Source organism: Cervus elaphus, chromosome 5 (genome assembly GCF_910594005.1).
Source record: "Cervus elaphus chromosome 5, mCerEla1.1, whole genome shotgun sequence".
Classification (NCBI taxonomy): domain Eukaryota; kingdom Metazoa; phylum Chordata; class Mammalia; order Artiodactyla; family Cervidae; genus Cervus; species Cervus elaphus.
The window spans coordinates 111463098-111484719 of record NC_057819.1 but is presented as its reverse complement, the minus strand read 5'-3'; the positions used below and the strand labels follow the sequence as shown (position 1 = coordinate 111484719).

At 56.9% G+C, this 21622-nt stretch overlaps 1 protein-coding gene across 1 annotated transcript; it reads right to left on the bottom strand.

Moving 5' to 3' along the window:
- Positions 1-964: 964 nt before the first annotated feature.
- MLLT6 (MLLT6, PHD finger containing) lies at positions 965-21390 on the bottom strand. The gene is made up of 20 exons (XM_043904362.1): positions 21025-21390; positions 19724-19803; positions 19186-19240; positions 18823-18932; positions 17769-17872; positions 17419-17512; positions 14808-14984; positions 13802-13897; positions 11114-11333; positions 9958-10572; positions 9322-9503; positions 8980-9088; positions 7729-7795; positions 7370-7515; positions 6692-6889; positions 6500-6588; positions 5021-5370; positions 4552-4642; positions 3033-3389; positions 965-2619 (listed from the first exon to the last, which is right to left on the bottom strand). The coding sequence occupies exons 1-20, from the start codon at positions 21131-21133 to the stop codon at positions 2578-2580; spliced, it is 3291 nt and encodes a 1096-aa protein (XP_043760297.1). The 5' UTR covers positions 21134-21390; the 3' UTR covers positions 965-2577.
- Between the last annotated feature and the right edge of the window lie 232 nt (positions 21391-21622).

The window sequence follows — 21622 nt, the reverse complement described above, 5'->3', positions numbered from 1 at the left end:
CCGCACTCACACCTCCACACTGAAGGGGATGACATACTGAGCCCCACTCTGCAGTTTCAAACTCCACTTCCGCCCTGCAAACCACATCCTTCCCTTCCCCTAGACAGAGCCACCTATAAATCTGCATCCTTTCCTACTCCCCATCCAAATTCATCCTAGAAAAAGGGACTGAGGCTGGGAGCAGACAGCTCGAGAGCCATGCCCTTTGCACTGGGAGCCTGCTCTGTCCAGAAGCCCTCCAGACCTTTCTTATTATAAAGCCTGCTCCCCCCCACCCCGAAAGAGGAGACACACCACCTCTCTCTTGTCCCCCTGCCCCAAATTGAGGGACAGTACTAATCCATACGCAGCCTGGGGCCTTTCTTCAAATCTAACCTGCCTACCCACCACTGCACCCCAGCCTGGGGAAAATCAGAAAACAGAGACTCTTGGAGATGAGAACCCCAGACTTTAGGGTGCTGGAGGGAAGAGGAGGTCTTGGTTCCAGGACCTCTCACTCTCTGCCATGGCAGCCTTGGGGTAAATCGACTTCCTTCACTGTCCAGAACAGAAGCTGACTTTGGTTCTAAGTGGGTCGGCCTTGGGCAAGAGCGTGGGTGTGAATGAGCAACTCTTCTAAGAATCTCTGAAGGTTATTTTTCTTTTCAGTGGTTTGGGGGCAGGGAGTTAGAGAGCTTAATAGATGAAGATGAATAAAATGCTGACTTCTATCATTCCTTTCTAACTGATATTTAGCATTAATAAAAAGTGAGTATTTCTGAGGTCATCACAACTGCCTCCCCCCTCCCCCCAAGCCCTTGCAAGTGCCTAAGAAATTGCCTCTGAAGGATTCCCACCCACCCCCTCCATTATCAGCTCCCTAACATCTTACAAAGTCTTATCAACAGGAATATTAATATTATTTTCAGTATCAGAAAAAAACCAGTTGAGCAGCACAGGCAAAAATATATCTGCACTACATTTCTGTCATTGCCAAAAATATACACATCTTTTCTTTATTAAAAAAAAAAAAACAAAAAGAAACAAAACCAACAACAACAGAAACCCAAACAGAAACCCACACACGCACACGAATCCACACATGCAAAGAGACTGATTAACGCGGGCATCAGGAAGCTGGCCACGCTCCGCCCGGCTCCGAGCCCAGGGCACCGACACAGACACGCGCTTCAACCTTGCCCCTCTCCTGGCTGCCCCCGCAGCCCTTAGCCTCAGCCACCAGAGGCTCTGGGCAGGTGGGGACTCTAAGGTGAGACTTGCCCACTGCACCCCGGGGAAATAGCTGGTGGGTGAAGGGACAGTTGTTAGGTCAATTTAAGCTTAAGTTTCCCCTGGTTGGTGGGGGTGAGGAGGGGTAGGGTGCAGGGAGGCAGGCTGGCTGATTCTGGGAGGCAGTTTTCACTATAAGAAGTGGTACTTTACCCCCCTCGCCTTGTCCCCTGGTCCCTAGAGGACCCCTTGTGCCAGAGAAGCAGGACCAACTATCGGTGGAAGGGGAGCGCTGGGTGGGGCACGGAGACCATGTGGAGTCTGGGGGAGGAAAGGCAGGATATTACCCTGATTTAAAGCCCCCCAGCCCCCAGTTACTCTCCAATATTGGAGTACGGTTCTGGTTTTTGTTAACCATTCGGGCCCCAGAAAGGGACCAAAGTTGGTGAGGTGAGAGGGTGCAAACAAGAGCTAACAGCGCCCCTCTGGTACTGCCTCATCAGAGCACTACTCCTGTCCCTGCCTTCGGCTGCCTGGGGGCCAGGGGGAGACAGACAGACAGAAAGACACACACACACACACACACACACACAGTGCACAGGCACACCCACACAAGCTCTCTGAGTCAGGCAGCTCTATCTCCCCACCCTCGGCACTCCGAAATCCAATAGTGCAAACAAGGGGCAGGATGCCAGGGGGCTGGGCCGCCCACCCCTGCCCTCCCCCAGCCCATCACAGGGACCCACCCCCCGGGAGGCAGGGAGGCCTGGGCCAAGTTTGATGCCATCCTGCCCCTTCTTCGGCCCCCCCAGTCTGTGGGCTTTTACAAGCACAGCTTGTGACCCTTGTGGGGGGCAGGGGAAGGAGCCCAGCAAGAAACAGTCCAAGGGAGCCCTCCTACCATCTGCCCAAGTTGGGTAGAAACTGGTCAAGTGGGGTCACCCCTTCTTCCATAAAAGACTTCCATGCAGGGGCAGGCCCAGGGCCTAGTCCCCACTTCTCCCACTCAAGTGCTGATCCATTTTATGTGGGGGGTTTAACCAACCCCCCACTTATGCCATGGCCCACTTTGCTCTCTAGGGAACCCTGAAACATTCGCTGAGAGTGGGGGCTCCTAGGCGGGCTTGGAGCCTGTCCTCCTGAGCCCCTCACAAAGGGGCCAGTGCAGAGGCGGGGTGGGGGGGCCAGATGGAAAGGGCTCCCCTCTGGGTCTCAGTCCGCGGCATTGGGAGCACCCCCCACTCCCCAGGCCTCAGCACGTGCTCTGGGGCTCTCCAGTGTTGGGGTGCAGGTGCCCGCTGTAGGCTGGGACCCCTCAGACCAGGATCTGCCCCTCCGCTTGTGGGGTCTAAAGGAGTGTGGGTGGATTTAGCCTTTTTCCTGGTTGGCTGAGGCTCCTTTGTCAGCAGTCTGGAAAAAGAGGAAGGGAGACTGGGGATTGGGGAGGTATCTGGTCCGATCACCCAGTTGAGAATAGCTTCCTGGGTCAAGAAAGCTGATGTTGGGTGCAATAAGGGGCTGGGCTTTGACGGCTGCACACCAGGGTCAACTTCCGTGTATGTATGTGTCTGTTGGGAGAGTTGCCCTGCATAAGGCGCCCAGTTAAGCAGGCATGTGCCGGCCAAGGGCCCCCCAGGCTCTGGCTCTTTGCTCTCAGAAGGAGGGATGCCTTTCTTGAAGTGGCTCACCCAGAGCATCATCTTTTTCTAAATGGTCCAATCAGAGAGGAAACAGCCTTTTCTAATGAGTCTCCAGGAGAAAGGAGACAGGACATCCCTCTGCCCCACTCCCAGCCCCTCCCCTAAGCCAGACCCCTTACTCACCCCTCCTTTGGGGCCACTGGCACTGCCGTCTGCCCCTGACAGGCTGAGGAAAGGGTTAGTTTGGGCAGTGAGGACTGGAGGCCCGCCTGCTGCTGCTACTGCTGCGGCTGCAGCTGCTGCGGCCATGAGACTTGTGTTGTTGCCGAGCGAGGGCGCCACCAGGGCTCCGGCGGGCAGCAGAGGTGGGGCAGATGCTGTGGGCAGCAGGCCAGGGGTGCCCGCGGACAACAGCGGGGTGGAGCTTCCGGCCAGCAGGCTGGCCATGGGCAGCTGGGAGCCCCCGGCCATCTGCAGCCGCTGCAGCTCCCGCTTCTGCTGGATCTGCTGGATCATCTGGTAGACAACAGTCTGGTGTTCCTGCGAGGGGGCCAGATGGCTTACTGGCCAGTGGTCCCCAGGGTCATCCTACCCTGATTGGCCTGGGCCCCATCCCGTCTCACTAGTACCATGAGGCAAGAGACCCAGGAGACAGTCAAGGTCCCATCTCTAACTCCCCACTCTGGGCCTCAGTCTCCCCATCTGGACAAGAAAGTGGTTGCACACCATCAGTGTTTGTCAGCTGGGGTACAACCAGTCAAGTGCAGGAGGCTTATCATTCCTCCCCCACCCCCACTAAGTCAATTCCTCAGTCGTTATGACAAACACAAATGTCCCCAGGGGTGGCATGACCCCAAGTTGAGGAACACTGAATGAGGTTAATAGTTTTCAACTTCTCTATTTTTTTCCCACTCATTTATTTTTGCTTTGAATAGACAAAGCGTTCTCAGTGTTCCAAAACCCAAAACAATCTCAAGGCTTAAGAAATCTTGCTATCTTATTCCTGCTATCATCTGGCCTCTGTAGGTAACCAGTCGAGCGAGTTTACTGTATATCTTTCTCATGTTCCTCTATATAAAAATGAGTGCTTTTCTATTTTTCTTCACCTCTCTCCTTTTTATTTTTATGTTTTTATCTTTTGGCTGCATCGCATGGCATGTGGGATCTTAGTTCCCTGACCAGGAATTGAACCTGCACCTTCTGCATTGGCAGCAAAGAGTCTTAACCACTGGACCACCAGCGAAGTCCCAACAACTGTCTTCTTTCTAGAAGGAAGAATTCCTTTTCTCCTAGGAACTCAGTAGAACTCAACAAACAAGAAAGACCTAAAGGGGCTGCTCTGGTTGAGGACGTGTCTGTCACCTGCTCAGCCACCTCTCTGTGCAGACCCTGAAGTTCCCCACTGAAGAGCCTTGGGGCTGCGACTGGAAATGCTCAGTAACTGAGGGCTCACCTCCCTCCAGATCCTCTTGCTGGGATGTGATCTAGGGCCACTATAGCATTCCTTCCCCAGCGCCCAGGGGCCCCCAAGAGGAGCCCTTATGCCCTCTGTCCTCACATGATCCACAGGGTCCCGGCCCCACTCCCACAGGGGCAGTCTCACCTTCCCAGCCTGGGGCTCCCTTCCCAGCTGGGGGCTGCCCTCCCCGGGCGGCCCAGACCCTCTGAGACCTTTCAGGCAGAGCTGGGGGAGGGGCATTACCGGGGTCAGCTGTGGGGAGGCCAGGAGCTGCTGGAGCTGCTGCAGCTGCTGTTCCTGCTGCTGCAGGAGGTGTCGCTGCTGCTCGGTGAGGCTGAGGCAGGGGGACAAACGCAGACCATGGGAAGGGCCAGGGCAGCACTCCTCCCTGCCCCTGACGTTCCCACTCCCCCTCAGGCCCAGGTGGAGAGAGAACAGACTGAGCTCAGAGAGGATGGCGGGAGGAGACGCATGAGCTGGGAAAACGTCCCCAGAGGGAAAACGTCAGCTAGGGCACAAGGAGTAAACAGACGACTTTTGTCCCTGAAGAGCTGCCATCCAGAGGGCTCTCACGTCTGCGTCCAAGGAGAAGCTGGGGCTGAGCCCGTAAGACAGGAGGACAGCTCCCTTCTGAGGGACTGTGGGTGTTGGTGGGGGAGTCCCTCCCAGAGCCAGCCTCCCCATCCCCTTCCCCAGCTGTGCTCTCCCTCACCTGTTGAGACAACCTGGCAGCTGTAGCGTGGGGGCGCCGCCAGCCTGGCTCAGGCCTGCAGGGTTGGGGGCGGCAGCCCCATTCAACCCCCCCAGGAGCCCATTGAGCGGCAGGGCCCCGCTGCCCGCCAGCCCCCCAAGCAGCCCCTCAGCCATGGGCATGGCCCCCAGCCCCGCTGCCCCAGGTGCCCGGCCTAGCCCATTCTGTGGCTGAGGCGGGAGCGGGGCAGGGCCCCCAGGCAGGGCCAGGGGCAGAGTAGCAGGGCTCTGCTGGAGCAGGGGCAGCGGTGGGGGCGTGCTGTGGAAGGACAGCGACGAGCTGCTGCGGCTCGGGCAGCCTGAGTGTGGGTCCTGGGGAGGGAGGGGGAAGGGAGGGGTCAGAAGGGCAGGGGGCCAGCGTGACCTTTCTGGCCCCCGGCCCAGCACCCACCAGCATTCTCACATGGTCACCCCCACTTTACTCCCAAGCAAAGCCACCCAGGAGGAAGAAGTAATGCCCAGGGATAAAGGCTAAGAATCCAAACAGTCTTCACAAATCACTTCCTGGGGCCCCAGCACCCACCATGATGCCCGTTTAACACTGAAGAGTGAAGTTGGCATAGTGACCACCTAGTGAATCAGACCCAAGGTTCAGTGCTTGACCTGTACTAACTTGCTACTGCTGTTTATGGGTCAAACCACTGGGTCTTAGACAGGCTCAGTAACTCTGCAGGCAGTTGAACTGAAAGATGGGCTCAAATCCCATGCCCACAATTTAATGGTTTTGGTGGCTCTTCTGTTTCAGTTTCCTTATTCATAACACGGGGCTAATAGGAGAACCTATTCCATAAACGTCTTGGGAGGACTAAACACACCAACGCTTGAAAAGTCTCAGGCCAGGACATGACAAAGGGCAAGGATGCAATTAATGTTTGCTGTTATTATGATTATTATTGCCCAAGTCACACAGTAAGTGGTAGGGAGAACAAGAACCCACTTTGTTTAATTTCAATAATAACCACAGCATAATAATAGCAACTGCTTCCCCAACCACCACCAATTACACAGGGATTGTTTTCTGTGTGGCTAAAATAAATTGTAATAAACTCTTCACAAACACTTTTCAGAGCTGCCTTTCCTAACCACCTTACATCCAGAGAAAAATCCCACCTTCCATTCTTTCTCATACCCCTCAAATGATTTCCATCTTAGCACTTATCTCATTTGTAATTATTGATTTTCTTGAATTGAGCCTGTCTCCAAGAGCAGGACTCTGTTCAATTTGCTCACTGCTTGCTTAGCCAATGACTGGACTTAAGTAGGCACCTCCTAATTATCACTTACTTAGTAAAGGAATGAATGGGTCAGTCGACCAAATTACTCGGCCAATCACTTCACTGCCCAGCCTCCAACAGCCCAGCAAGGTGGAAATGCGACTAGGAGGCCCTCGAACCTCCCCGCTCCAGCCCCCGCGCCCCGTGCCCCTCCCCATGGCGCTCACCTCGGAAGACGTGGACAGCGAGTTGTCCAGGCCCAGACTGTTCTTCCCCGGAGGGCTTTTGCTGGTGCTCAAGGAATCGCTGCTGCCGGCTGAGGAAGGGGGATCAGAGAAGGAGCTCAGCGGCGGGAGTCCGGGCCAGTTCCGACTGCAGAGCGGAGGCCCCCATTCCCGGCCTGGGTGGGGGCCCCCTACCTTGGGGAGGCAGGCCATAGGGCCCAGGGACAGGGCCGTTGGTGGCAGGCAGAGCGGCAGGCAGGGCGGCGAAGGGCACAGAGAGTTGCACGTTGAGAATCTGCAGTCGCTCCTTCTTGGCCGTAAGGCTCAGGATCTGCTCCTGAAGCCGCTGGTTTTCCTTCTGCAGCGCGTGCAGCGCCTTCAGCATCTCCACGACTGCAGAGGGCGAGAGCGCCTGAGCCCCGCGGGCCTGAGAAGGAGGGGCGAAGGCTGGGGCGGGGCCAGGTGACCAGGGGCGGGGCCTGGCAAAGGAACCAGGACCGAGACCTAGCAGAGAAGGCCCCGGCTAGCCAGGGACTCAGGTGAGTCCTGGGGAGCCAGAGGTGTGAGGACCACAGGTGGGGCCTAAGGCTTGGGGTGGAAGCCCAGTGCTTGGAGGGAAGGGGCGGTCGGAAGTTGAGGCTTAAGTTAGATCAGGGCCACGAGGTCGTGAGGGCCAACTGCCGGGCGTAGAGGGGGCGGGGCCTGGAGCAGGTCCCAGCGAGGGTTAAAGGCTAGGCCTGGGGTGGGTCACAGTTAAGGCAAGGGCGTGGCCGCAGGAGGAACCTTAAAAGACCTCTGGGGGCCTCGGGGAGAAAGGTGACCGAGTTTGGGGGTCCTAGGACAGTCACCCGGCCCGCTGTCACCCCTTCTCACTGTTGACGCCGGCCTCGCCGTCGCCCTGCTTCTCCAGCAGCTGCTCCATGTTAGTCGTTCCGGGGGCCGCTGGGTCTAACTGGCCGCCCCCGCAGGGTGCGGACGCCGTCTGGTCGAAGAGTGCCGGGAGGCTGCTGATGGGGGACCTGGGGTCAGAAGGGAAAACGGGCTCAGACTAACCTCACTCCCCCACTCCCGTCTCCCTGCCCTTCTCCCGCCTCGCGGGTTTCAGTTATCCGCTCAGGATCCCACCCTCTCCGCGCGCCTGCCTCTTCGCACCGACCCCCCCCCCCCCCCGGATTCCTCCGCCCGGCTCCCAGCTCCCCCTCTGCCCCCCAAGCTGCCCCCCTCTCCCTCACATGGAAGACAGACTCTCCTGGGGTGAGGTCCCCCGACATCGGAAGCTGCAGTCCTCCAGGTCTGGCTCTTGGAAGGAGAAGGGAGGCAGGGATCAGCGAGGAAGAAGTGCAGTCGGCCCCAAAGTCCCCGCCTGGGAAGTGGGTGCAGATCTGGGACCTTACCGCCGACCTCTTTCCCCAGGATCTCCCAACCCCCAGACAGGCAGTTCTAGTTCTTTGGAGCCCTGGTTTGAAAACCCAGCCCCTGGGGAGGCAAAATCATGAAATCTCTTCCTCCTCCTCTCGGCATAAAGGCTCCTGCGTCCTTGCTACTTTCAGCTTCTCCTCCCAACTTTTTTTTCCTGGAAAATTTATAACTTCATAGTCATAGGAACTTGGGGCCAAGACAGTCCTGAGTTGAACTTGGATACTTGCTATGTGACCGCGGGCTTAAAACTAACTTCTCCAAAGTGACTGTTATGAAGTAATAAGGTAATAAATGTGAAGTGTTAAGCTGAACGGTTTAGCTGCCAGGTAGCAAGCCCTTAATTACTGTAGCTATTATAATCAGTTTTATGACTTTTATATTAATAAACTCACAATTAGACCGCAAAACCCTATGTTGAGCCACAAAATTCCAATTTGGGTTTTGGAAAATAGTCATCTACTCTGTACGTTCTTAATTTTGGAGTCAGATTCGCCCCCTTTAAGGCTTACCTGAAGTGATAAGCCCCGCCCCTCAACCAGCCAGGTGGTACTTCTGCACCAATCAGCTCTCTAGGGCTGTGTTCACTCTACTTGGAGAGGGAGGAGTGCTTGCGATCCGCCCCCTTAACTCCTGAATACCCAGAGAGCCGGTTGCCAAACTAGTGGGATCTCTACAATCGCCATTCCCAAGAACTCACTAAGCGGCCAGCAGGGAGCTTTGCTACAGTGGTAGGAGAACTAGTCTTGGAGCCAGGGAGTCAGAATTACAGCTGCTGCTCTGCCTTTGCCTACTTCAACTGCCTTGAGCAAGTCATTCATCTCTCTTGCCTTTTGCTTTTGTGAGATGGAGTAGTACTAATTCTTCCAGGTCATGCCCCAACGCCTAAGGGGGTTTTGATGTGAAAGTGATGTACCCTGGTTTGTTGTATGTGGAATGTTTTTTTGCAGGGTCAGCAATGGCCAGAGGATGGGGGATAGCCAGAAAGCCCTCTAGTCCTTTCTGGGTTGACAAGCCAGTGACGGGTGCCCCTTTGGGAAGGGGAACAGGGTCAGAGACTCACGTACCTGTGTGGCTGCTTTCGGCTTGGGTGAGGAGGGGGTTAACGGCACCCATGGGGGTTCCAAAGATGTGGGTAGAAGGGAGGCTAAAGGTAGAGCCAGCCAGAGAAAACACCTGAGGGAAAGGAGGTAGAGTCCAGCCTGGTGGTTATTCCTGGATCTAGAGCACAACTGTGGGCACCGGGGTGGAGGGGACCAGGTGTGCTGGGGAGGAGAGAGGACCAGAAAGAGGGAGAAGTTCTGGTGGTGATCAGGCCCAATCTCTCAAGTTCCCATGGAAAGCTGGGGTCCTCGGCAGGCTGTCCCCCACCTGCCCAGGGATGGAGGAGCCCAGGAATAAGGCCTCACCTGAGTGGTGGAGATAGAAGCAGAGGAGGAAGGGAGGGTGCTGGTGAATGGGGAGCGACTGAGGCGGGGCAGGGCCGAGGTCCCTGGGGGCCCCAGGAGGCTGGAGGAGAGGGGGGTGCTGCAGACAGCCCGCAGCATTCCACCACCGTGAGAGATGGGGTCCTTATTACTGGTGTAGATGCCTACAGGCACAAGAAGGACACAGAGGGAAGCTTAGAGTCACCTCTCCCCTGCCCCCTCCTCAGTCAGTTCTGGAGCAGCCAGTCCCCAAGGCCAACACTCCCCTGGATCTTGCCACACACCAGTCTCACCCTCCTGCTGCAAAGATGTCACTTCTTGCCTGAGTGACATCTGCTTGCCAAGCCTGCTTATTCTACTTCCCTGCTCAAGCCTGAAGAATTCCCAGTTTTTCTAATTCCCCAACCCAAACTTGGTTAAGTCCTGTTGGCAGTGTCTCCCACCACAACCATGCAGGAGATGGGTATGGGGGAGTGTCTCAAAGGTGACTGTCACCTCCATCCTTTGTCTTCTGGAGCAGTTTCTGTCACATTTCCTTCTAACTGCATGTTTATGCCTCTGTCCCCTCACTAGACTGGCTGGGCCCTAAGACACCCTTGGTCCCCAAGGGTCACTAACCTGCCCCCAGCAGGGGGGACTCCAGGCTCAGGCTGGGCAGGCTCCCGGAAGGCCCAAAGGTACGGGAAGCCAGACCACCCAGACCAGAGCTGACAAGGGAACCTCCGGAGAAGGGTGAGGCAGCAGTGGCGGTGAAGCCAGCCAGCTGGGCACCGGGCAGGGAGGGAAGGGCTGGGCCCCCAGTGCCCTCCTTGTTGCGGCTGCCCTTGGGACGGCCTGGCCCGTGTCGGCTCCTCTTGCTGGCTTTGTGCTTCTTCTCCTTCAGGCCTGTCTCAGGGGTCTCCTCAGCAGGCACAGGGGTGGCACTCAGTGTGGGCATCCGCTTGTGGGTGCCTGCAGAGGCCCCGGACCCCGAGACATGGGGAGACTTATAGTCCCCAGGGGATGGGGCCCGGGCCCGGCCTGAGCTGGAAGTGGTGGTGGAGAAGCGCATGATGGGCCCGAAGCCAGAGAAGACCACTTTCTGTTCAAAGAGGTCAGCCTTGGGGGGCTCGGGGGCTGAGGGAGAGGGAGGGGCTGAAGGGGGGGGTGCAGTGGGCTTGGAGTACTTGTCTTCTTCTGGCTGTTCCAGCTTGGGGAATGCGGAGAAGTCAGGGGAGCTCTGCAGGGACGAAACTGCAGAGAGGGACACGGAATTACAGCTGGACCCCAGAGCCCCGGCCTCCCTCCTGCGCCCAGTGTATACTAGAGGAGAGAGCTTTGGTCGGGGGTGGGGAAGCTGGGTTTCCTGTCCCAGCTCTGCCACTGTCTCTGTGTCCTGGGACCAGTGTATCCCCGCCTTCCAGCTTTTCCCACCTGTGACAAAGTAGAAGAATAGCTCCCACCCTACTGACCTCACTGGATGACTACAGAGATTACAGGAGATTAGTGTCAGTGCTTTAAAAATGGTACTTGACAGCATCAGCCAGGGAATAATGAATACATTATAGGGGTTGGAGAGGTGGGCCCTGAGGGAGATGGGAGGGGAGTTCCACCCTGAGAGAGGAGGGAGTGTTGAGGAGTCACTGGCTGGGGATTCCTGCCCCACCAGGCAATTTAAGAAGCAAATGAGATGCAAACCAATATGCAAAGGGCCTTGCTAGAAAAGCTCACGGCCAAAGACTGTCCCATTCCCACCTCCTCCCCGGCTCCCACATCCTGGGGTGCCCATACTCACCTGCAGGCTGGAAGGGTCCCCCAGACGAGGAGGAAGAGGAAGAGGAAGAAGAGGAGGAAGCAGAGGTGAAGCAGCTCACACCTTTCCCACTGCTCAGCTTCTTCCCCTTGTGACTCAGGCTATGGCTGGAAGACTTTTTCCCCTTGGAGTCCCTGCTGCCTTCAGAAGTCTCTTGAGTGCTGGCCTCGTGGTGGGAGGAGGAGGAAGCCGAGGAGGAGACCTGAGGGAGGGAGGAGGGGAAGGCTGGAGCCAGTTCTGGGGGTCTGGGCTCACCCTTGACTTGGGAGTGGAGCCCCGAGGACACAGGACCTAGGGATCTATTGGGAGAGCTCAGAGTTAGCTTCAGGAAGGACTGTGGGGCAAGGAGATAGATGGTGGTGGGAGCTCCTAGACCAGGGAGATGGAGAGGCAGCTCTGTAACTTCTAGAGGTGAAGAGTTGGGAGCTCTGAGCCCAAGAAGCTGTCTGTCCTTCGTCTCATGCAAAGGAGAGATGAAAACAGTCCCAGAGTCTGTTCACAAGTATGCATCTGCTCAGTCATTCAGTGTAGAAACACTCAGGCCTAAGAGGGCTGGACTTGTGCTGGGAAGTGGTGCGTGCAGGGAAGAGGGACTCCAGGGAGAATGGGCCACCCTGGCCCCATTCTTGGGCCCTCCAGTCCCCGCCATGCCCTCCCTGCTCACCCCCCAGCTGCAGCCACCTGGCTAACACTCTGCTCCCTGGCTACTCCCTGGCCTTTCCAGACAACCTAGCCTCCATGCCAAGCCCTCTGCCCAGACAACCTAGCCTCTCTCTTCCTGGGAAACATCTCCTTCTTCAAAATCTGGCTCAAAAGCCCCCTCTTCCGTGAAGTCACCCGATAGCTACCTGTGGTGGAACAAATCATTCTGTCCTCTATTTCCTGGGTGCCCTGTAGCCACCCACATCAGCCATGTCAATAGTTGCCACATTGTATTGAGAGATTGTCCCCCATGTCTGTGGCTGGAAGAGTAGGGGCTCTGGGGTCTGTGAACCTGGTGTTTCCCACCATGTATGTATGTTCTCCACCTCACCGAGCTTCAGTGTCCTTCTGGGACTAATTATCCCTCTCTGGAGAGTTATGAGGAACATAATGGCAGATACATAGTATGGGGTTGACAATGATGGTTCTGATGGTGCGGCTCTAGCAATACACTGCAGAGAGTGTCCTGTGGTAGCTGAGAACAGGTCTTCAAGCCAGACTGCCTGGGTGCAACTCTTGACTCCACCATTCCCTAACAGTTTGCTTTTAGGCAAATTATTTAACTTCTCTGTGCCTCAGTGTCTTTATTTATTAAATGGGGTTAATAAAATACCTACTTCATTGGATTATTTTGAGGCTTAAATGAGCAAATCCACACACATCCCCTCCATCCCCCTGTTCCAGAAGGGAACCTGGCATGTGGTGAGTGAGTCAGGGCTTTGTAGTAACAGTCAGGGACGGCTTTTCCTCCTGGTGGAGACCAGGTATTCAGTACATGAACAAATGCCAGAGGGAGGATGGAGAGGAGGATGAGCCACCCTGTGCTGCCCCTTCCTGGGCGGAGCCCTCGCTCTGTCTTTTTCTTTGTTCTTTTCAACAGCTGGAGTTCTGAAGGGAGCCAGATGTGGTTCTGAGAGCAAAGGAGGAGAGGGCCCGGGGGAGGAGTGGCTGAAATGCTGGGGTGGGTGGAGGGGGATGGGCAGAAGGCTCCAACATGTCCAAAGGGAAGTCCAACCACTGGGGTCACTCCTAGATCTCTGGCCCACTCCTTCCCCATGCCTGCAGACCCCAGGGAGAGATCAGAGGGCAAGGACAAGCTTTTCCAGGTGAGCCCTGGGCAGCAGGGAAGGGAGAGGGTTACTGGGACAGTTGCCACAGCAACATCACCCTGGAAACCTGATACCTGAGTCTCCTGCTAAGATGCCCAGAGCCCTGGCAACCTCCTGAGGCTGGTGGAGGTGAACGGGCAATAATGGCGACAGGAGGAAGCCGTGTCTCCAGGCCCCTGTTCTTCCGGGGGTGAGGGGAGAACTGGCTGGAAGGAGGGGCAGGGAGGGCTGCTGTGGCTTGGATTAGCAACTCCCTGGCCTCGGGTAAGGCCTGCCAGTTGTTTATCCAGATGGTGCCCATTTCTGGAGTCAGGCCTGCCATGCCATGCCCCTGCTGGGAAGGTGGGATGCCCAGGGGTCTCAGGGTATGGTCCATGGGTCTGCCCTGCAAGCCGCCATGGGCCACACTTTCAGTCCCTCCAACCTGCACGGAGTGGGCTTTTGGTTAGGTGACCAGGCTCTGAGCAGCCTCCTGATGTGTGTGCGGGGGTGGAGAGTGAGGGGGTCCTCTGCCTCTCTCTGGAGAAATGGGCCCCAGAAACTCGGAGAACCGCCGTTAAGCACTGCATCTGCAGACAGGAACCCAGAGCCGAGGCCCTCTGTCTGGACAGAGGCAGATGTGAACATCTGGCAGCCTGCAGGAAGGCTGGTGCCCCCCACCCCCACCCCTCCTGGTTGGTCAGTGACTAGCGGGGCTGAGGGGCAGAGGCCCCTCCTGGTCTAGAACAGGAGTAGTGTGGGGTGTGCAGCAATCATGAATGTGAAATTGCAAGAGTTGCCAGGGCTGCACGCCCCAACCCCTCACACGGCGCCTCCCTCCCGCTGCCGTGGCTGCCCCTCCTGGGTGTAAGCAGGGTACCTTGTCAGCAGTGGGGACCACAGGTGGGGTGAGGATGCTGGGTGACTCAGGCCGCTTCTTGTGCTTCTGTTTAAGGCGTTCTTTGTCCTTTCGGCTCTGGGGAGGAAGAAGGGACCAGACGCTGATGCTGGGAAACAGTCTTGGTGAGGATAAACATGACACATGCATGACGGGAGTGGGGTCCTCTCAGGGACAAGGCTCTGTGGATGCCATCTCCCCTCCATGGAGGGACTGGGGGACTTTGGCTGGACAGGAGTGGCCCCGGCAGGTTCCTCTGAGAGCTGACAGCCCCTCTCTACCCCCATCCTCCGGTGTGTTGTGCTGTGGTAAGCTCAGGTCGTGTCTGACTCTATGCGACCCCATGGATTGTAGCCTGCCAGGCTCCTCTGTCTTTGGGGATTCCCCAGGCAAGAATACTGGAGTGGGTTGCCATGCCCTCCTCCAGGGGATCTTCCCAATCCAGGGATCGAACCCAGGTCTCCCGCATTGCGGGCGGATTCTTTACCAGCTGAGCCACCAGGGAAGCCCATCCTCACTGCTTGCTAAAAAGAGCCTATCCCATTATCATGCCAGTGACACAGGACACCTCACACGGGGGCACACACCTGTAAGGGTGTCCCCTTGGGACACGGAGCCGTGCAGAGGGACAGAAGCCAGGCACACTGTGACGTGCAGCCCCTGGGGATGCAGGCATGTGCACCACAAACTGACACACGGCTAGATGTGTGCAAATGTACAGGGCCATGTGTTGGGGTCTCTGGGGAGACTGTCACGTCGTAGGAACAACAGAGGAACCACACAGATGCAAACAGCCCCAGGGAAGCCAGGCCTTCTCCTCACCCTCTGTGACCCTCATAGGTCACTTCCTCAGCACCCCCTTGGCCCTCAATGGCCTCAGGAAGGAAGGGGGCAGGCACTATCGCCTCTGGGATACCTGTGGTGGCTTCACACAAGAAGCAGGTGTTTGTGAACGTGGGCAGGAGGGGCAGGGGGAGAAGATGCTTACCTTCTTCTGGCCCCTCTCATGGTGGGAAGGGTGCTTCTCCTGCTGGGTGGATGGGGAGGCCGACCTGCTCCTCCGGCCAGCAATAAAGCTGCTGCTGCTGCCTCCCCCTGCGCCACCCCCTCCTCCTCCTGCTCCTCCGCTGCTGCCCCCGCCCCCGCTGGAGTGCCGGGATGTCTTCTGCAGAGAGAATTGAGAGGAACTGCCACACCCTCTTCTCTGTAGCTCAGAGAAAGGTTCTTGAAGATTAGGTGATCCTGGGGGTCAGTAGCACCCACCCCTACCCTGCCCGTCACAAGAGGACCCTGTGTCCTTAATGATACTCTGCTCAACAGAGTGCATTCCCTGGCCTGAAATCCTAGAGTCTGTCTGCCCAGCTGGCTTACCCAGGGCACAGATTCAGCAACTGAGGCCCCGAAGAGGTGGGGAATCTCGGCCCCAGCCAGGTACCAGGCATAGATGGAGGTGGGCGTCGGGCCCGTGTCTCTCTCTCCACCACCTCTTTCCATGGTGCCCTCTTGGCCCCTCTCAGGTGCTCGACCTCGGCCCACCTCAACCTCCTTCCCTGGGGTGGAGGATGTGCAGTGTGGCCCTCACGGGAGCCCCTGCTCCCCATACCCCATCCTTCCCTCCAGACACTATGCTCCAGCCATCACCCCTTCTCTTCTTTTCCTGGCCCTCCACCAAACAGTGGTTCCTTTTGTCCCAAAGGATCTGCTGCCCTTAAAAACAGGGCAAGGAAATATCCATAAGGAACACCCAAACAACCCCTGTGCTATCATTCCTCCCAGCCAGGGCCTTGGACTCCCCAATGCCTGGTCTGATGGCTTTACCTGTCCTAGACTTAGAGCTGTTCTAAGATCACCCACAAACTCCCAACTCTCAAATTCAAGGACTAGTTTCAGGCCTCACCTGACCCAGTGGCTCCCCAGCAGTGGGCATCACTCCTACTCTGCTAAGCTCTCAACTCCCCATTTCATGGTTCTCTTCATACCTGAGCCCCCAACCCCTAGCCTTATACACCTGGGGCTGCCACACCAATGGGGGCCTGAAATCTGAACACAGCCACCAAATCTAAACACCTCCACTTCGACACCTGCTATATTCCAAACCAAGCTCGCTGCCTTGTCTTAATGTCCTGTGAGTCGTCCAGTCGTGTCCGACTCTTTGCAACCCCACGGACTTTAGCCTGCCAGACTCCTCTGTCCATGGAATTCTCCAGGCAAGAATAATGGAGTGGGTTGCCATTCCCTTCTCCAGGGGATCTTCTTGACCCAGGGATCGAACCTGGATCTCCTGCATTGCAATGGGATTCTTTACCACCTGAGCCACGAGGGAAGCCCCCAAGTTGATGTCAAACCCTGAACCAAGGTGACCTTATGACTTATCCAAACCAGGACACTTTTGAAAATGAAAGGAGGAGCTATTAATAATTACACCAAGGCAACAGGCACAAACTGGGACTCTCTGGGGCAGACCAGGACGTATTCTGGAAGTCCACTCCACTGCCTGAGGAGCTTAAGCCCCATCTATCCAACATCAAGAGCCAGTATCCTATGTGCCACCCTCAACTCCTCCTTCTCAGCCACCCCCACATGTAGGCAAGTCTATCTAGAAATAATTCTAGAATCCAGCCTCATCCCTCCATCCCCCCTCTCTTGCAGCTGTCTCCCAGTCACCAGCCTCAGCCCTTTGGATCTGGCTTCACAGTGGCTGCCAGGGTAATCTTCCTAAAAAACAAATCTGATCATGTTACCCTCTTGCTTACAAGCAGCCTCACAAGCCTGTGGCCTGGGGGTGAGGTCCAAGCTGCTGTCCCAGTCAGGCCACAGCATACCTAGCCAGGACACCCAACCGCTTCTGAGACATGCAGGTCTCTCCACCAATACGGGTTAGCACTCCTTCTCCCACCTCTCCATTGGCCCCTGAACTGAAGCAGAAGCAAGTCCAGCTCTGGCCCTGCCTGAGCTTTTTCACCTCATCTCTTGCCTTGTGCCTACCAAACATCCTGTTCTGTTGCTTATGAATGGTCTTTCCTATCTTGGGACTTTGTCCATGCCAATCCCTCTGCCTGGGATTCCTGTCTTTCTTGGCAGGCTCCTGAGGACCTTCAGACTGTTTTTTCTAAATCCCACACACCAACTGTGAGACAAGTCACATAACCTTAGTGGGTCTTAGCTTACTCATCCGTAAAATGGGTAAATGCAGTACACCTAGTTCTTAGGGAGGACTGCAAGAGCATGCATACCCACGTGCACACGCACACACACAAACACACACACGTAAAGAGATTAGTACAGAGGCTGGGGCACGGTAAGCCCCACAAATGTTGGCTCTAATTGTTGGCTCAGCTTAAATGCTGCCTCTTTCTTGAAGCCTCCTGGACTCTGATAGGCAGGGTCTGAGCTCTGTCTTCTGGGATGGACTGCTTGGCTCAACTCTGATTCACACCCCTCAGGCTGTACTTAAATTTATTCCTCATCCAATGGTGAGCTGCTCAAGGGCAGGGACACAGTTCCTTCCTCCCATGTCTTTCTTCCCAGCACCAGGCACCCTAGAGTCCACACCCTCTAAACCACGACTGACCAACCACTCACACCCAGATGAAACTCACCATCTTGCTGAAGTGGTATTTGCAATAGCCACAGTACTTGACATTGTCAACCTCCAGCACTTCTTCCTCACACAGCAGGCCTGCCATTTGGGCACTAATCGAGAGAGGTCAGCCTGAGAAGGATGTGGTCCCAAACCAGACCAGCCACCTCCCTTGCACCCTCCAAGACCCCTCCTGGGGCAAAGCCAAGACCACCCAAGGAAAGTACTGCCATCATCTACAAAGAGACAGCAGTTAGGATGAACCCATTTGGCAGCCATCCATGGCAAATCTCAGGAGAAGGCTGGGACAGCTGGCCAGGGATCCCAGAGAACCCTAAGGAGTGGACGCAGGGAAGGCAGGGGTCTCACCAGGTGACATGGAAAGCTTGTCGACATCCATGGCGGTTACAGGTCATGCAGGCTCCTGAAGCCGCCTTGCTCTCCCGGCCCTGCTCTTCACAGATGTAACATGTCTGCAGGACACAGGGCAATCGTCCCCTCCTCCCTTCTACTTGAGGGATCCTTTGGCCTCCCTGCTCAATTCCATCCTCTCCCCACGATCCTACATCAGACTATCCAATAGCACTTTCTGTGATGATGGAAATGTTCGAGACTGCATGGTCCGATACAGGACCCATGAACTACATGGGTTATTGAGCCCTGAAAAAGTGGCTAGTGTGACGGAGGAACTGAATTTTAAGTTGTATTTAACTAACTTACATAGCCATATGTGGCAAGTAGCTGCTACACTGGTTAGTGCAGTCCTTGGATGTCTGCCTTCCTCCCCAGGGGGCTCAGCCCCGCCTCTGGGCCTTTGCACATACTATTCTTTCCACCTAGAACCTGGTCCTCTCCCCACTTCTCAAGGCTGGCTCCTTCTCATCCCCCAGGTCTCAACCAAAATGTCTTTCCGTGACTGCTTTATCTAAAATAAACTCCCCCCCACCCTCTGCCACCCCCGTGCCGGTATTCTTTATTTTAGTACCTTCTTGTTTTCTTCACCGCACTTACCACACACTGCATTTACTTTGCCTGTTTACTGATATCTATAGTCGTCCCACACAGGAGTGGGAGTTCTGTGGGGCAGGGAACACATCTGTCTTGATCAATACTAAACACTGTGTGTCCAGCACCTTGCCCCAGTTTTTGCACATAGTAGACCCTCAGTAAAATGCGCTCAGTGAATGCATAAGTGAACTGCTCGCTCAGATCTCCCCTCAGGCAGGACTACAAAAGAGCCTGCTATTTCACCTGAGCATGAGCGTGAGTCTGTCAATGGAAGGTGCCTAGCCACCTCCTGAGTTCCCTGAGAGTGTAGGTTGGAGAGAATCAAATTACGCTGGGTGAAGAGAGGGCTGGAGAGGGACCCAAGAATGGTTGGGGAGGAAGGAGCCTGGCATGGGGCACAGCAGGGGCCGCTGACCTTGTTGAAGCGATCATGAGGCACGTACTGCAGCACGATGGGTTCCATGGTGAGCACGTTAGCAAACTGCACCTCAGGGATGTAGAGGGCACACACCACGTGGGCCCAGCCTGGGGCGGTGTGGGGCCGGCCTCAGCTGCGATGGCCAGTCAGAGACCCTGACCCCTCACAACCCCATAATGCAGACGATCCCCTCCTCCATGGCCTTCCCATGAGACTCTCCACTGCCAGCCAGGGAAGGGAAGGGAAACCCAGCCTCTGCATTCCACCCCTGCCCACAGACTGCTCCTGCCTTCCCAGACCCTGCTCAGGGGGTCTGTCTGACCTCAACAGATGAGCCCTAGGGCTCAGCAACCCCCTCACCTCCATTGTCCGTCCTCTTCAATGCCCCGTCTTTGTGTGGGCACAGCTCACACCTCTGCCAATACAAGGGGGCACAGGGATTTGGGGGATGGGCTTTTCCAAAAGGGGGGGGGGGGTCTGCTGGGCTGAGCCCTCCCTGAATACATTCAGAGGGCCCCAGGATGTAATGATTAGATGTCTAAGGGGGAACTGGTGGGGGAAGAGAGAAAACAGGTTGACCATGAGTGATAGTTGTCAAAGATGGGGGAGCCTCATCACCAGGAGATGAATTACAGTATTCCCTCTACTTCTGTATAGGTTGGAAACTTTCCATGATAAAAAGCTCAAACAAATAAGAAAACAAAAACAAAAATGCCTGTGGTGGGGCAGAGTGAGGGTTAAGCAGAGGGAGAGATGGGGTTGGTGATAGAGGTGCGCAGGAAACAGGAAGTCCTGTGTGACACTCCCACCCCAGCCTCAGCCTCAGAGCCCCCTAGCTCATTGGGGAGGGAGGGGATGCTCAGGTGTATATGAGAGGAGAGGGAAGTTTCAAACTCACCACCCTGGCTGCTCGCTCCTGAGATTCACATTTCCGGCAGAACCACGGTCCTGTTGGCACCTGGACGATGCCATAGCAAGCTGGGGGTGAGGGAGGAGAATCACCAAGCAAATCTGTCACCAGTGGTTTTTCCCGGAGTAACTGGGGTAGGGGGTGACTCTTACAAACCAGAGCCAGTTCCAGCCAGGGGGCTGCTCCCTGCCTGGGGGTCACTCACAGACAGCAGGACCACAAGGAATGCCCAACAGCACACGCCCAGCTTTCAACCACATAACCAAGCACTCCACGCAGAGGTGGGAAGTCTGAGACCTTGACTTTAAACTTCTAGAAGATCCCACCCCGCCCCAGTGCCCTTTCTGTACCCAGCTTTCTGGTTCCCAGCTCTTGCCAGGACCAGTCCTTATCATCAGTAACGGAGAATATTAGAGGAACAACATTTAGGATAGTCAAACACGTTTTGTTGTTATGGGGGGGGGGCATTTCTTAAAGGGCCAGTAATAGAAGAGGCGGGTAAGTGGAGGGTCTAAGGGACCTCATCTTCTGCTTCTAATAGGAATAGGTCAAAAGTCAAGGCCGAGGGCAGGTGCACTGCAGGTAACCAATAGGAGAGTGGCGGGAAGAGCCAACAGCGACAGGATTAAGGGCTGTCCCAGGAAGGGGGGGGGCCCAGCTGGCTGAGCCAGACAGGCGGGAGATGCCAGCCTGCGCCCTCGGCAAGATTCCTCAAGGAGTTAACTCCCGAACCATGTGCTGCTGGGGGAAACTCCAAACCTCCCTCTTCTCGATTCCCGGCCCCCTGCGCAACCTCTCTCTATCCGCAGCTCTTCCCGGGAGGATTTTAGGAGTCCCCTCTCCCCTGGGACCCTTCTCTTCCCTTCCCAATTCCGCTCCTCCCAGTATCCGGAAGCAAGAGGGGAGGATGACCCCCCCCTTGACCTCTCCCTCCCAGAGCCGGGACCAAAATAACCGGGCGGGAGGGGACACCTCGCAGGTAAACATTCTCCTGGCAGCCCCGACACCGGCGGTGTGGGGCGCGGAGAGTGCACTCATTGCCCTCTAGACTGTCCCCAAACTCCCTCAACTTGGGGTGGGGGGCGCGGGACTGGAACAATAGGCAAGAAAACAATGCCTGACCCGGTCCTCCAGGACTGGGCGGGGGGAGCCCCCCGACGCCTCCCTTCTCTTCAGGTGGGGTGGGGGAGGGGCGCCCGAGCCCCAGGAGGTCTCGGGAGGGCGCGGCCGGGGGCGCCCTGCGCACGCCGCCCCCAGGGTCCCGCCGCCCCCCACGGCCACCCCCGTACCTTGGTGGACAGCCACGCTGCACGCGTGCCCATCACAGTAGACCAGCGGGTTCTCGGCCCAGCCCCTCTCGTCCGAACATACGCAGCAGCCTCCTACCATCTCCTTCATACTCCCATGAGCTCCCTCCGGGGCTGGGGTGGGGGCCCGGCCGGCGGGGGTCGGGGGTCAGGGGGGGAGGGAGGGAGCGGGGGGCCGCGCGCCTCCTCGCTCCCTCCTCCTCCTCCGCCGCCGCCGCCGCTTCTTTTCTTTGCCTCCTCCTTCCTCCTCCTCGGCGTCCTCCTCCTCCTCCTCCTCGCTCGCTCTGTCTGGCCGCCCCCCCCGCCGTGCTCTCGCCCTCATGCCCCGACGGGCCCCCCCCGCCCCGCAACAATGAGACCCGCGCGCCGGGCTCGCCCCCTCCGCGCCGCGCGCCCAGCTACCAGGGCCGCCCGGCCTCCGCGCAGCCCGGGCCCGGCGGGGGAGGCGCCGAGTGGCACATCGCGGGCGCTCGCCCGCCCCGCGCCGCCCGCTCACGCGCCGCCCCCCCGGCCCCCCTGCCCGGCCGCGGCAGCCATGGCCGCGCGCCTCCGCTCGCTCGCTCCCGGCCCGCCCGCCGCC

Bases quoted from the DNA above. Each gene is read 5' to 3' on its own strand.
- MLLT6 (XM_043904362.1), bottom strand. From the start codon at position 21,133: ATGAAGGAGATGGTAGGAGGCTGCTGCGTATGTTCGGACGAGAGGGGC. The intron at 18,933-19,185 runs GTGAGGGGGTTG...ACACCGCCCCAG, and splicing joins GAAGAGGACGGACAATGGAG to GCTGGGCCCACGTGGTGTGT. The intron at 3,390-4,551 runs GTAATGCCCCTC...GCCCCCTCGCAG, and splicing joins CCTCCCCACAGCTGACCCCG to GAACACCAGACTGTTGTCTA.